Consider the following 12986-nt stretch of genomic DNA (forward strand, 5'->3'; position numbering starts at 1 on the left):
CAAAAAAGTCCACCATGCCGGTTTGTGCTGGCTACAATTGCCACAAGCGTATTCATAAGGGTATCTCTTTGTTCAAATTTCCCAAAAACCCAAAGCTGTGCAAAAAGTGGCTTGAATGCCTTGGAAGAACTGATCTTTTTGATTTCTCTTACGATGATCTAAAAAATGGAGGATTTAGGGTTTGCCAAAAGCATTTTCACAGCACAGATGTTTACAAAAAGGTATATACTGACCAAACTTACATGCCGATTTGTAACAAACTACATGGCTCATGTAGCAGAAATGGCAATTTTTTGTTGCTAAAAAGTTCTTTCATTTAAGTCTTATTACAACACATATTTCTGAAGTAACTTTGACTATTCCAATGAGTAACAATGTTCAACACTTAAAAATGTTGTTTTTTGTGACATATACATGTTTTTATTTTAGAAACACGCAAAAAATCATTTTCGTCAGTCGCCTTAAAGATAGACAAACGACGCAAATTCTGCTTCGTGTCACTTTGTATTTACATCGAACCATGTTGTTGTAGCACTACGTTATAAATTTTAATTTAAACGAAATCCAGGGGTGCAAATACACACATTGTCACCCTGTTTGTTTATATCGACACCTATGTCCTTAAATGTGATACATTTTTTGCATAATTGATATTTGTTTGCAGGAAATGAAAACATTTTTAAAGAAGACAGCCTTGCCCACTGTCCAGCAATATTGCAGTCCCAATGAAATTCTGAAAGAATCACCTTTTAGTTATTTCACACAGGATGGTATTGACATATTATATGTACAAAATTATTGGCGTATTGTTTGTAAGTTTACTGTCCATATATAAAGATAGCTGTCACTTTAAAGCAGTGGTTCTCAGCTTTTTGGTCCTAACTGACCTTTTTTGATGATGTTAGAGTTTTGATGACCCATTAGGTGTTAAAATCTGTTTGCTAAGGTTCTGGGGTGTCAAGTTGTGATGTGATTTTGTTTGCCGATAACAAGTTTGTAATTAATGAGAACAATTTTTATTAATTACTATGTCCGACAGCAAGAATAGCACTATAAACAAGATTGTAATTGTCATGTCTAGACACCCTGAGAATCAATGCTTCAAAGCAGTGCTTTTCTAAGACGGTTCTCACTTTTTCTTGGCCTGAAAGTTTTTTCTGCCCAACGAAATTAATGTTTTTAATTTTTAAGAACCCGGTATGTACACCAGACAAACAGAGAGGCATATAACAATAAAAAGGATAAAAATATTTTGGTTGCGTAAGTTGTATGAAAGAACATTAGCATACATAATGGCTGAAACATATACTGTCAGCTGCAATTTTTGCAACAGAACTTTAAGAGAAATTATGAATTGCTTTCTGGTCAGAATTTTTCTTGGTTGTAATTTAAAAGAAAACAGCACTATAGATCTATTATAAATTTGTTTTTTTGTTATTTTACGCTCAAACCTGAAAATGCAACCCCACCCCCAACATTTTGCACAGATAGTTTTACAAAGTGCTTTGGGCCACCTATTTTTTATCAACCTGAAGCCTGAAATTGTCATGTAATAACAAAATTTACAAAACTTTAATAAAAATCGAGGTATACTCCCTGAATTCCATAGAAATTTTATTATTTCGGTTCTGTTGAGCACTGGAAAGTTTCGGAGAAACTAGCCTTGACATTATGGTGAGGGTCTATGAAGGTGGCATGTTGGGGCATGCTGGAAAATATCTTTGTGTGGCATTTTGGTTGCATGTTATAACGCTGCAGGCAGTAATGACATGCATGATGTAGGGATGGGCAATATAGAATAATACACTATTCTAGAACATTCTAGAATAGTTAAATCGAATCCAGAATACCGAATCCTATTCTGTTTTTGTTTTAGCTTGTGCACTGAATCACAATAAACATAAAAAAATTTGTTACTTGACTTCAACAACAAAGCACAATCGATGAATAGATTTATTGCACTGTAATATATTTAGACTCTCTATGTGCTTGCCTGCCAAGCAACAACGTAATTTTGTGGCTGTTAAACCTGATTGTCACAAACGTAGCATGAGATTGACGAAAAAAAGATACACACCGCATTTACTCAATTGTAGCAGCGTGTCAATCGAGGGCGACTTATATTATTTAATGTCAAGCCGATAATTTGTCTGCGGCTCCCAAGTTTTCATGAAATTCGCCTTAAACTCGCTCTGTCGTACCAATACTTTTAAACGACAGATTTGTTGACAATTATTGTAGGGAACCAAAGTTTGCCTTTAACATTTACATGCGGCTTACATTCGAGGGCAGCTTATATTATTTTTTTTAACACCAGCGCATGTGCAAATACGGAAAGTTACCGTACATAGAAGATATATAACGAAATCTATTATTCGGTTTGCAGTCAATTTGGATTCAGATAGTGCAAGATTCAAATCCTCCGGATTCGCTATTCTGAACTGCCCATCCCTAGCATGATGCAAACAAAAATGGACTTTTATGTGCCCAAAAATTATTGCTGCTTATAAAAATAAAAATTCTAACATGTGGCCAAAACAAAAAACACAGGACACTTCTGGTGTAGGTAATACTTCTACACACAACAAAAAGAAAGCACTGGGAATGGGAAAGAATCAAAACAAAAAAAAAATTCCAACTCATTACCACAAAGCCAAGCACAACTACTGCAAAAACAGACAAGAATACTGTTGGCGATAAGTGCACGATTGACAGTCTGTCTGTATATCTTGTATATTTCGACGCAATTACATATATGTTGCACCTGTTTTGTTGCAGGTTGCAAAGAATATGTATACAAAAATTGTAACATGTGGCTTATACAAAAAAATAAGACATGTCTAGTATAGGTATTACTTCTAGAAAGGTATTTGTAGACTATGTTTTGAGTGTAGGTAACAAAATATTGGAAATTCTTGAACTAAAAAGACTTTTCATCAGTGTGATTGTCATCCAACCTATGTTACCTATACGCACTACAGATTTTCTTACTCACACTAGTGTGGATCTTCCCACTGGTTGAAAACCACTGCTTTTAAGGATTTGTCTTAGTAACGTTTGCCTTTGCTCAATAATACAATACATACCTACATGACATTGTTTCTGAATTTGTATTTAGTAACATATATTGTAGTTTTGTCTATGGACATAAACAATAAACCATGTCTACTAACTAATTCAAAACAAAGTGTCTAACAATTTTTTTTGCAAAAAAATTACCTGTTTTTTTTTTTCTTTGTGTAAGGCGAGGAGCCAATCATAGAGCCTCGAAAGAAAAGAGAGAGGAAAGAACAATCTCTGTTGCCATTTGAATTGAAAGGGGTCAACACACCAGTTGTTGAGGTAGCTGGGTTATGAACTTGTTTGATTTTATAATCTCTTACCTTTCATTGTAAAATTTGTCCAGGAGGAAATTTCACCACCGGAAAATGTGACTGTCATTCATTATTGTAGCATCCCAATGTGTAGCAACAATTCCCAGCAACAACCACACCTCCAATATCATATTGTTCCTGATGGAAAGTGTAATGGTGTTGCAGCACCTGACTCAGTGCTGCATACTTGGAACAAATTTCTTAATACCATTTTGTCCTTGTGGGGAATGCACCAGCGAATGCTCAAGGTAGTGTAATCGACTTTGTCGTTGTTATGCATTGCTATTATGTGACTTGTATTTTTATTGCGACATATATTAAGCCAGGTTGTTTACTGCTTAATGGAAAAGAGTTATGTATGTATGTTATTTGATACATGTTAGACACAGTGAACAATAGTTGCAAAAAGTGAAAGCACCAATTCAGTTCTAAAACTGCTGTGTGTACCAAAACAAGCAGTAGGGTGAACTGAAGGCAAGAGTGTTTCGAAAATACAGAAAAAAAATTGAAAGGTATATGCGATTCTGAAGGAAACAAAAATGCAAATGTCCCACCTAGAAAATCTCACGAAAATAAGAGTAAGAATATACAATAACAGTATTTCACCCCAAATTTAATTATGAAGTCAGTGAATTTTAGAAAAACTCTCTGGCAATACCACTCCCTTAACCACACGCACTGAAAGAAGGTCAACTCCCAAAAAATTAACAAAAAGAAAAATACAATCTCTGGTCATGAAGCATGGTGTAACCAGTGTCATGGCAGAAAGAAAGCATTGCAAATTGGAAAGCATAGAAACAGAAACGAGGTTCCCAACTCATTACGACAAAGCCAAACACAACCACTGCAAAAACGAACAGGCTTTTGACAAGAATACTGTTAGCGACAGGTGCATGATCAACAGCCTGTCTGTATATATACCTTGTTTGTTTGTACCTTGTCACACATAGATATTGCACTTGTTTTGTAACAGGTTTTGAAGAATGTGCATATGTTACTGAATGTCCAATCCATTTTTAATGGCACCAATGTATAAATTGTCTTTATTTACAGACACAGAATTGTATCCGCATTTGTTCGATTCACTTTAAAGTGGAGGACTTTGTGGTACCTCCGGCCAAAAACCAACATGGATCAAAAGTCCAAATCAAACCTACTGCTTATCCCTCTGTTGACCCCCTCTTTGAAAGTTACCTCACAGCTCAGAAAAAGTATGTTTATACTTTAAATGTTGTTTGCTACTATTTACAAACTACTATTTGTGGTTACCATTAGGGATGTGCCAAGGCGAACCCGATTTGTATGCGAATATTTAATGAAGCATAATATGGTTGTGTGATACAACAGCCAAAGTTCGCAGGACAATTAATGGTAGCACACCGCTTATAACGCCACAAGAACTGGCGTAGTCCTTTTTGCTTTGGTTTATCACCACGAATGAACAAAACGTGGTCTAACATCGTATTACAGTTCTGAGCGCTGCTCGTGGCACAGGTTTTCGTCACTAGAATACAGAAGCGCATTTGAAAACAAAACAACGGAAGTCCTGTGTTGTTCAACATTATATTTGGTCAATCATGGCTTTATTACGTTATGTCAAGTCAAAGTATTGTTTATCCTAAACACTAGCGGCCAGTGTTCGTGTGAGGAATAGTATAGACCCGATATTGGTTTCCAAAAGTTTGTTAAACTTTGCAGAAATCAACTGGATGCAATTTATTTGTCGTATGATAGCAAATCAATGGTTGATGAAGCAACATACTTGCGCATGTGATGCAAACGACCAACTATTATTGACATCACACTTACATACAAATATATTCGGGTTCACACAAATAATGTTTAAATTTATTCGGATTCGCACGAACCCGAATCTTTTTCCATTTGGCACATCCCTAATGCATGTTTTTAGTGCCTGTTGTCGACTTGTAAAAAAAAACTGCATTAATGTTTGGTGCAAAATTTGTCACAGTTGGTTTGATTATTTGGGGAGATATATACACCATAACATTAAAACAGTGTTGCTATGTTTATATTGGGGTTTTTCATTGAACATACTGTCTCACAGTGTACATACCACTGTTTATTTTTTTGCTTTTACCCACACACACACACAATTTTGTGTTACAGTTGCATGTGTTTAACTGCAATCATGCCCAAATATTCAGTCGTTAAGTAACAAAGTTTGATTTAACAATTAACGTTTTTGGAGTATGCAAAATTTGCATGTTTTGGTTTTCAGGTTATTTGAAGACAAAAGAAATGCTGAGAATGTGATCAAATCCAAGTATCCAGTCATCGCCCCTAAAAAAGTTGAAAGACCTTCAATTCAGCTGGTTGGTCGTCCGGTAAGGAGTGGATTTCCAATTTTTTATTTATTTATGTATGATTTCATGGTGAAAACTTTCGTATAAAGTTTCAGTGCGAGGCTTAAAATTTCTATGTGACCAAATGTTTTGAAAAGAGTTTTATACTGTTCGATTTACTACTGTTCTGACACAACCGAAGTACAGAATTGCCAATTGCAGAAACAAAATCAACTGATTCTGCGGCTCCATGTGGGGCCCATGGTTTTGAGGGGCCCAGATTAAATAATTCATTCACAACATGTTGTATGTAATCCAGTGTTTGTATGATAAGTAGTGAAAGTTTATGTGTACCAGTAAGAAGTAGAAAATATAAAATGTTACTATGTAGGCAACAACGCTCACGCCATATACATTTGCCACCTATGTGTGCAACAGAAGTTAATATTCATTATTTCCTATCTTTTTAGGCTGTCATAAAACCAGGCCTTATCCCACCAGCTAGTTCAAAAGCAACAACATCAGCTCCCATCATAAACCTCACACAAGCTGCAAGAAATCAACAATCCATGGTTCTCGATATCTCCCCCCCAGGTCCCAGAACCCCTTTGCAAGTTCCCCCACAGACGAAATCATCTAAATCAGAAACTTCTTATTACTTGTTACCTATGATATCAACCAATGAAGATGACTCACAGAAGATGGTCCTCATCCCGACCGGCGACACCACATCGCTACCTTTGGCAGTTAAATCCAGTGTCCAAAAATTTCGGATCCATAAGCCCCCCCAAAAAAAACTATTTAGTGTTCTGGGTGCTACGAACGTTCAGAAAATTTTGCCGAATAAACGAAAAGCTTCTTCGGAAAGCCAAACGCCCGAGCCTGCCAAGAAACCTTTGACTATCAGTGTTTCATACGCGACTACAAACAAAGTCGTCAGTCCAGCAAACGTTGCCGGCGTGGCAAGCAAACCTGGAACATCCGTCAAACCAGTGATTACGTCGAATTCCGATGACGTCATTTTATTACCTCCTTCGGGGGTCAAAGGTGATGCCGCCCCGTTGCAGCAAAAGCCAAAAGCGGGCATCTTTTTGCGCCTTAACGATCTCACGTCTTCGACTAAACTTCCTAACTTCAATTTAAAAGTCCATGGAGCCGCCAAAGATGCCCAGAAATTGAAGCAAGATCTGCAAAAGCAGCGAACTGATGAAGCAGAAGTTATCTTTAACACCGGCGTTTCTTCAGCAACTCCGTCGAGCTTACCGAAGGCCCCAACCATTATTTCCGTTAAAGGTGGTGCGAAAACGTCCTTTCCCCGTTTGGAAAAGCAAATCAAAATCGAAGAGAACATCGATGAGCCATCCCTGCAACCTTTCTTGCCTTCAACTCCGGCAAATGAAGCATCCCCGGACTACTGTGTCGGTAACTTCATCGACGACGTCGTGTCACACTCCTTTTGCCCAAAGCCAGGCGCTGAGCAAGTAAACACAAAACCCTCCGACCAGAAAACACAATGTCGTGATACTGGGGCGGGTCCGGTGGATTGGGATGTGAAATCTGTCGATGACGTCGTAATTCAAGATGGTGGATCTTTTGACATTATCAGCGAAGAACCCGAAGATGCGGTTTTGATGCAATCTCTTTGCCCCAAAATAGCGCCGGAACCCAAACACACCAGCAGGCTGTCAAATGCAAATACGCGGACAGCGACTCCCAAACAGAAAGGGCTGAACCGCGATGAGACAACGAGTTCCGTAGAATATTGCGATTTGAGTGAGGACGTCGCGGATAAAGATGACGAAAATTTCGCCATCTTTAGCAAAGAACCCGTTGTGTCGCTGTCTCTTTGCCCAAAATGGGCACCTGAACCAATCAGTGACCTTTCCAATGCAAATGGGCAGTTATCAGCTCCCCAAACATCAAATTCTATCGAATATTACGATGTGATTGAAGATCACGAATCTTTCGAGGTCGTCAGCGAAGAACTCGAGGGCGATGTTATTCTGCGAACCCTTTGTCCGAAACAGGCACCGGAACCAGTGCGCAAGCTGGTGAAGCCGAAAGTACAGCCATCGTCCAGTCCAGCAAAATGCGATGTAAAACCCGGAGACGACGAAGTGATTAAAGCACCTTTTGCCATTATCAGCGGACAACCTAAGTGCGATTTGGCACCGCAAGAAGGTACTGTGGAGGACGACAAAAAGTATCAACTGAGCGAAGGTCAGCCAGTGTCTAAGAACTTCACCCCAAAGCCACCGACGAACGCAAAGCGCGTCGACCGTCCATTACCATGCGTCTGCCAATACTGCCCTGCGGTGATGGCCACGTATTCCAAAATGCGCGCACACGAGTATTGCCACAGAAGCGAGCATGCGCATCCCTGTTTGATCTGCCACGCACCTTCGTCGAGCGAGGCGGAGATGTGCGCACACTTGGAGAGACACGCAGTTGACGGAAGCGTTAAATGTCCGCATTGCGAGGAGACGTTCACAAACATGGTGGAACTAGTACGGCACTACGACGAACACGTCGAGATGCTGACGCACGAGTGCCCTACGTGCAAAGTGCGTTTTTGCGATAAAAACGTGTTGAAAATTCACACCATGAAGCACGACAAGGAATCTTCGTAGTCTTTTTAATAAAACGTAAAGAAATTTTGATGTGTTGATTGTGCGTAATCAATAGAAATTTTAATGTTTGCAATAATTAAAACCTCTCACTGCGGCAGTCCTACAGCGCAATCGGAATACACCAATTGCCCTTTGCTATACTGTTGGTTAAATTGCGACACCATTAGAAACAGTATTTTTGATTTTTTGCTTTTCGTTCCTTAGTCGTACTGATAATAAAATAATAAAACTGGTTCGGAATTGAAAGTTACAGAAGCTGGCAAACAGGGAGCGAATAGCAAATGAAGTGCAACATATACATCGTTCTTTTAGGTCGGTTATCGCATTTCAACATAACCTTTGTTTGTGTGTGTGTTGAATTTTGGCTGCAAGGAAGTGTGGCCTTCAAAATTGAATTAATGATATCTTAGTCAATAATCGGAAGTCTTGGAGTGTTACGCGACGTATATATTTGTGAGAATTTTTTGTAACCGTTATGGGATTGAATACGATTGTTGGGTATGTTAACATAGTCCATTGGACAGAACAAAATTGCCGGTGCAATCATAAGTTTAAAATGACGCGTTTGTTAAACCTGACTTTCGTCACAGATCGTAGATGAGGCTCGTGTGAATGGTGACGTCATGTATCATTGTTATCGGTTCGTTAATTTAGGCAATGAGATACCAGAATTTTTGTCCGATTATCCGGTTTTCCTTTACACAAAACTTAAAATGCATGTGTGTGTATAGGATGTACCTTTGGGTCGCCTTTCTTGTCCTGCTCGTTAGAAGGAAGATACCATGATGAATGTTGGCACCTTCACATTCAGGCCAACGATAACTATAGTCTAAAACAAGCACAGGCAACTTTATGCTTTGTTGTGCAGCGAATAATTTATCTTATAAGGTTGCGGTGTCTAGGGTATTTCTTTGCAGACTGCAAGCAAGTTCAAGACGGGAAAAAGGTAAATTTATCAATTTATGCATACTCGACCCCCGCGTTGTACGACTTGAATGTATGTATTTGCCTTGGACAAATTAATTTGATATGAGGATTGATATAGTGGTTGTGATCTTAACTTTGTTATTAATTTACCCTGCGGAATTTTTTCCTGCTGATTCATACCTTCTGGTAAACGCCGCATCTCTCAATTAAATCCCAAAAATTGAGTTTTAGAAGTCATTTGTTATTGTGCACCTGGTTACAGTTTCTCTTGTTTGCCAAAAACAATTGCCGGGTCTGATGACTCATGAAGGGGGACTACTATTGCTGAACAGAAAAAAAATTGATTGCAGCTGCATTAAGACAGCACATTGGGGGGTTTTGCAAAGGCTAACTGCTAAATTGTCAGTCCTAGGGGGTGTACAAACAGCCCCGGTGGGGCCCCAAGACAATTACAAGACATCCAATTCTTCATGAATTGTGTAGAGGAGGGTTGGTGGCTTCACTTAATCGCAAATGGAGGTAACTTTCTGTGATTCATTTTTTCACAAAACAAACCTACACTTTTTTCTGCTTTTTTGACCAAAATAATGGCCAACAGAGGGTCAAAATGCCCCCGGGGGAGCAGTTTAAGTAGTTATTTCGATTATAAATTTGGCCACAATTCCATGCCAAGGGTCCGCACTGACAGAAAATCACAAATTGAACATACTTTCTGTGATTCATTTTTTCACAAAATCAACCTCAATATTTGGGTAGTTTTTCAGCTACATGTACAACAGCACCCTCTACCAATTTACTGCCTGACTAATAACCCTGAAAAACAAACTAAAACTGCCCCAAACACGCTGAAAATCGCCCTGGCAACAGCCTGTTCATCTGCGCTCATTCAACCAAAACACTGGCGCCCATGCATGACCCATTGCATTGTTACACATAATTTTACTCTGTTACGCAGGACAGAGTTCGAGAAGGGCAATTCCCAACCGGGAAAGTCTTTTCCATAGAAATATAGAGATGCGGCCTAAACCTTTATGTGAATTATTTGGTGGCTCAACAATCTAAAAAAATAGTCAAACCTTAAAGCCGTTAAAAAATATCTTTGCTATGTTTTTAAATCTTTATGAAAAGGTCTGAACAGACGTACACTCACGTAAAGACAACACACGCATTGTTTTTTCACTCTTTGAGTATTATATGTTGTTTCTCACATATGTTGCACGTTGATCACAACGTACAGGATTTGCGTTAGCTATATGTTTCAATGTCAACCCCCAATCTTCCTGTCGATCCACTGACGCAAGTCAGCAATCTGTGAATTAGTAAAATAATGAGCAAAAGGTTTGCATACACATCGATAATTTCACTACCAAGACTCACCTTAGTGTATACATCTGGCTGATCTACGGTACCACAGGGGAGATAGGGGTATGACAAAACGCCATGAAGAAAGGGTTGATTGCCTTGATTCGGATGGAAAAACACAAAAGGACTGTGATCTTTATTTGATTAATATGTTTGTTGGCGGAATGTAATGAGTAGGCTAAAACGGAACTGTTTGTCGAACGATGGCTAAGATTTAAGCACTTTTATTCCAACGGTTTCGTTACCCAAAGGTTACCTTTTCTTGTTGCCAAATTTGCCCTTTTTATAAATAAACATTTTCATGCATATCGTAAGCACTTACATTGCACGTTCCTTCCCCTGCAACGCCACCAGTACAAAACTTTGGTTCTTCGGCATCAACTCGGAGCATATTATACGGTGTGGGTAATTAACTACAGTTCGTGATCGAAATGATATTCCCAGCAAGCTCGAGCAAAACGTCGGAAGATTGTCTGGACTGCAAAAAAATGTTGATTGTGGCTTTAAGAGATACCGTATTGTTTATTTTAATATTTTCCTTGATACTGTTAATGCAATGTTTATTTTAAACACTGTTTCAAGTTTTCGTTTTTGTGTAAGAAAATGTCATTTCGTCGTTTACAACGACAAACAATTTAGTAAGTAAATTAAACGCACACTTGTGTATCCCCAGCCCGCCACATAGCAAGTTGTCCCGACAAACGGACCGCCGTAATCGTCTGTTTGAGTTCCACCTGGCACCATATTGACTGGCATCACAAACTGATTGAACGTGGCTTTTCCCGAAAGCCACGTAGCCCACAATATTACACATTCTATTTCTAGGATCATAACAGAGGCAATACAGAAAACTGCGAAGGCATTTCCTTGGCGATTTTAAATCTTATAAATGCGCGCTCATTACAAACACATTTAAAACTGTGTATAAGCTGCAGACAGATGGCCACTGTTTCGACCTAAAAGGTCTCATCAGTGCAGCTGGTGTGACTATCAGACGACTTTGCTGACCAAACGGCATTTCCTTGGCGATTTTAAATCTTATAAATGCGCGCTCATTACAAACACATTTAAAACTGTGTATAAGCTGCAGACAGATGGCCACTGTTTCGACCTAAAAGGTCTCATCAGTGCAGCTGGTGTGACTATCAGACGACTTTGCTGACCAAACGGCCAAGCAAAGACTTCCACTTTGTGGTGACTATACAATCACCGTCATCCGTTGGGCACCAAACTAGGTGCAACCTTACGGAGAAAACAAGGTGAAACCACTATGACCAAGTAAAGCTCAACTAATAGTGCAGTCAGGCCCCGTGTCACAATAATCATATGATAAGCAATGTGGAGCCAATAATATGAATTGTGTATAAGCTGCAGACAGATGGCCACTGTTTCGACCTAAAAGGTCTCTTCACAAGAGTAGTAAAATTCATGTTGTCGCTAACTTACCTACACACTAAGCCCGACAGAGGGCACACGCAACGTCGTTGGGAAAAGGAGGTCGTTGATCTTTGCAGGTTTTTAAACACGCTGACATGCCTGAAAACGAGTAGCTGTGATTATGACATTTTTCGACTGAAAAAAATTTGAAAAAATACGAAATACTCAAAGACTCGTATCAGAACATTGACCAAGACAGATGTCACACTCTGCCAGACGAGTGGTAATAATGGCTTTTATAGTTGGGCATGCTGAATTGACATTTTGCCAGGTGTGTATCATGCATGTTGAATTAAAACCTGAAACAAGACAACTATATGTTATGTTTCATCATGTCTCATCAAACTAACTTTCATCAGTATATTAAATGTAGTTCAAAATTTGAAAGATATTAAAACATTTTATCGCCGTGTTATGCGTTGTACTTCATTTGTCCTGATGAAGGTCAGTTGAATAACGACTGAAACGTCGTCCGAACTAGTTTTTCTTTTTTGCCAGAAGAGCCTTTAATTACTAAAATTAAAACAATTTTTCACCTATTAAAATTTGTGATACCAAGTCATTCCCCACTAGATACGTTCTTGCGGGGTTTCGCGGATATATTCCTCGGCCGCAAGTATACACCCAGCAACAAGCAGAATTAATGAAAACACTATTGTATGCTGTAATGTACCACCACGCCTATTTCCTGGACACGTAGCATCCACATGCGCACGGCAGCTCGGCTCCAGTTCATCAGCAGTAAAGCACATATCGTGTCGATAGCAGCTTCCGCATTCACCAGGAACCTCATTGGCTACACACTGCTGCGCCGGGTCATTGAAATCTTGTGGAACCTCGGGACGGCTCAGAGCCGCTCCATTCTCCACAGCATAGTATATTTTATAAAAATGTTGGTTTATGGGTTGTTAACCCTCTCGACGCCAAATTTCGCAAAGAAAGCTCCGCCT

General features: G+C 39.2%; 1 protein-coding gene across 1 annotated transcript; it reads left to right on the plus strand.

Moving 5' to 3' along the window:
- On the plus strand, positions 1-8534 carry LOC145898565 (uncharacterized). The gene is made up of 7 exons (XM_082987070.1): positions 1-221; positions 665-770; positions 3245-3342; positions 3407-3622; positions 4428-4585; positions 5617-5722; positions 6151-8534. Exons 1-7 carry the CDS (start codon positions 15-17, stop codon positions 8308-8310), a joined length of 3051 nt encoding a protein of 1016 aa, XP_082843196.1. The 5' UTR covers positions 1-14; the 3' UTR covers positions 8311-8534.
- Positions 8535-12986: the final 4452 nt, after the last annotated feature.

This window comes from Ascidia mentula, chromosome 4 (assembly GCF_947561715.1).
Source record: "Ascidia mentula chromosome 4, kaAscMent1.1, whole genome shotgun sequence".
In the NCBI taxonomy this organism is placed as follows: domain Eukaryota; kingdom Metazoa; phylum Chordata; class Ascidiacea; order Phlebobranchia; family Ascidiidae; genus Ascidia; species Ascidia mentula.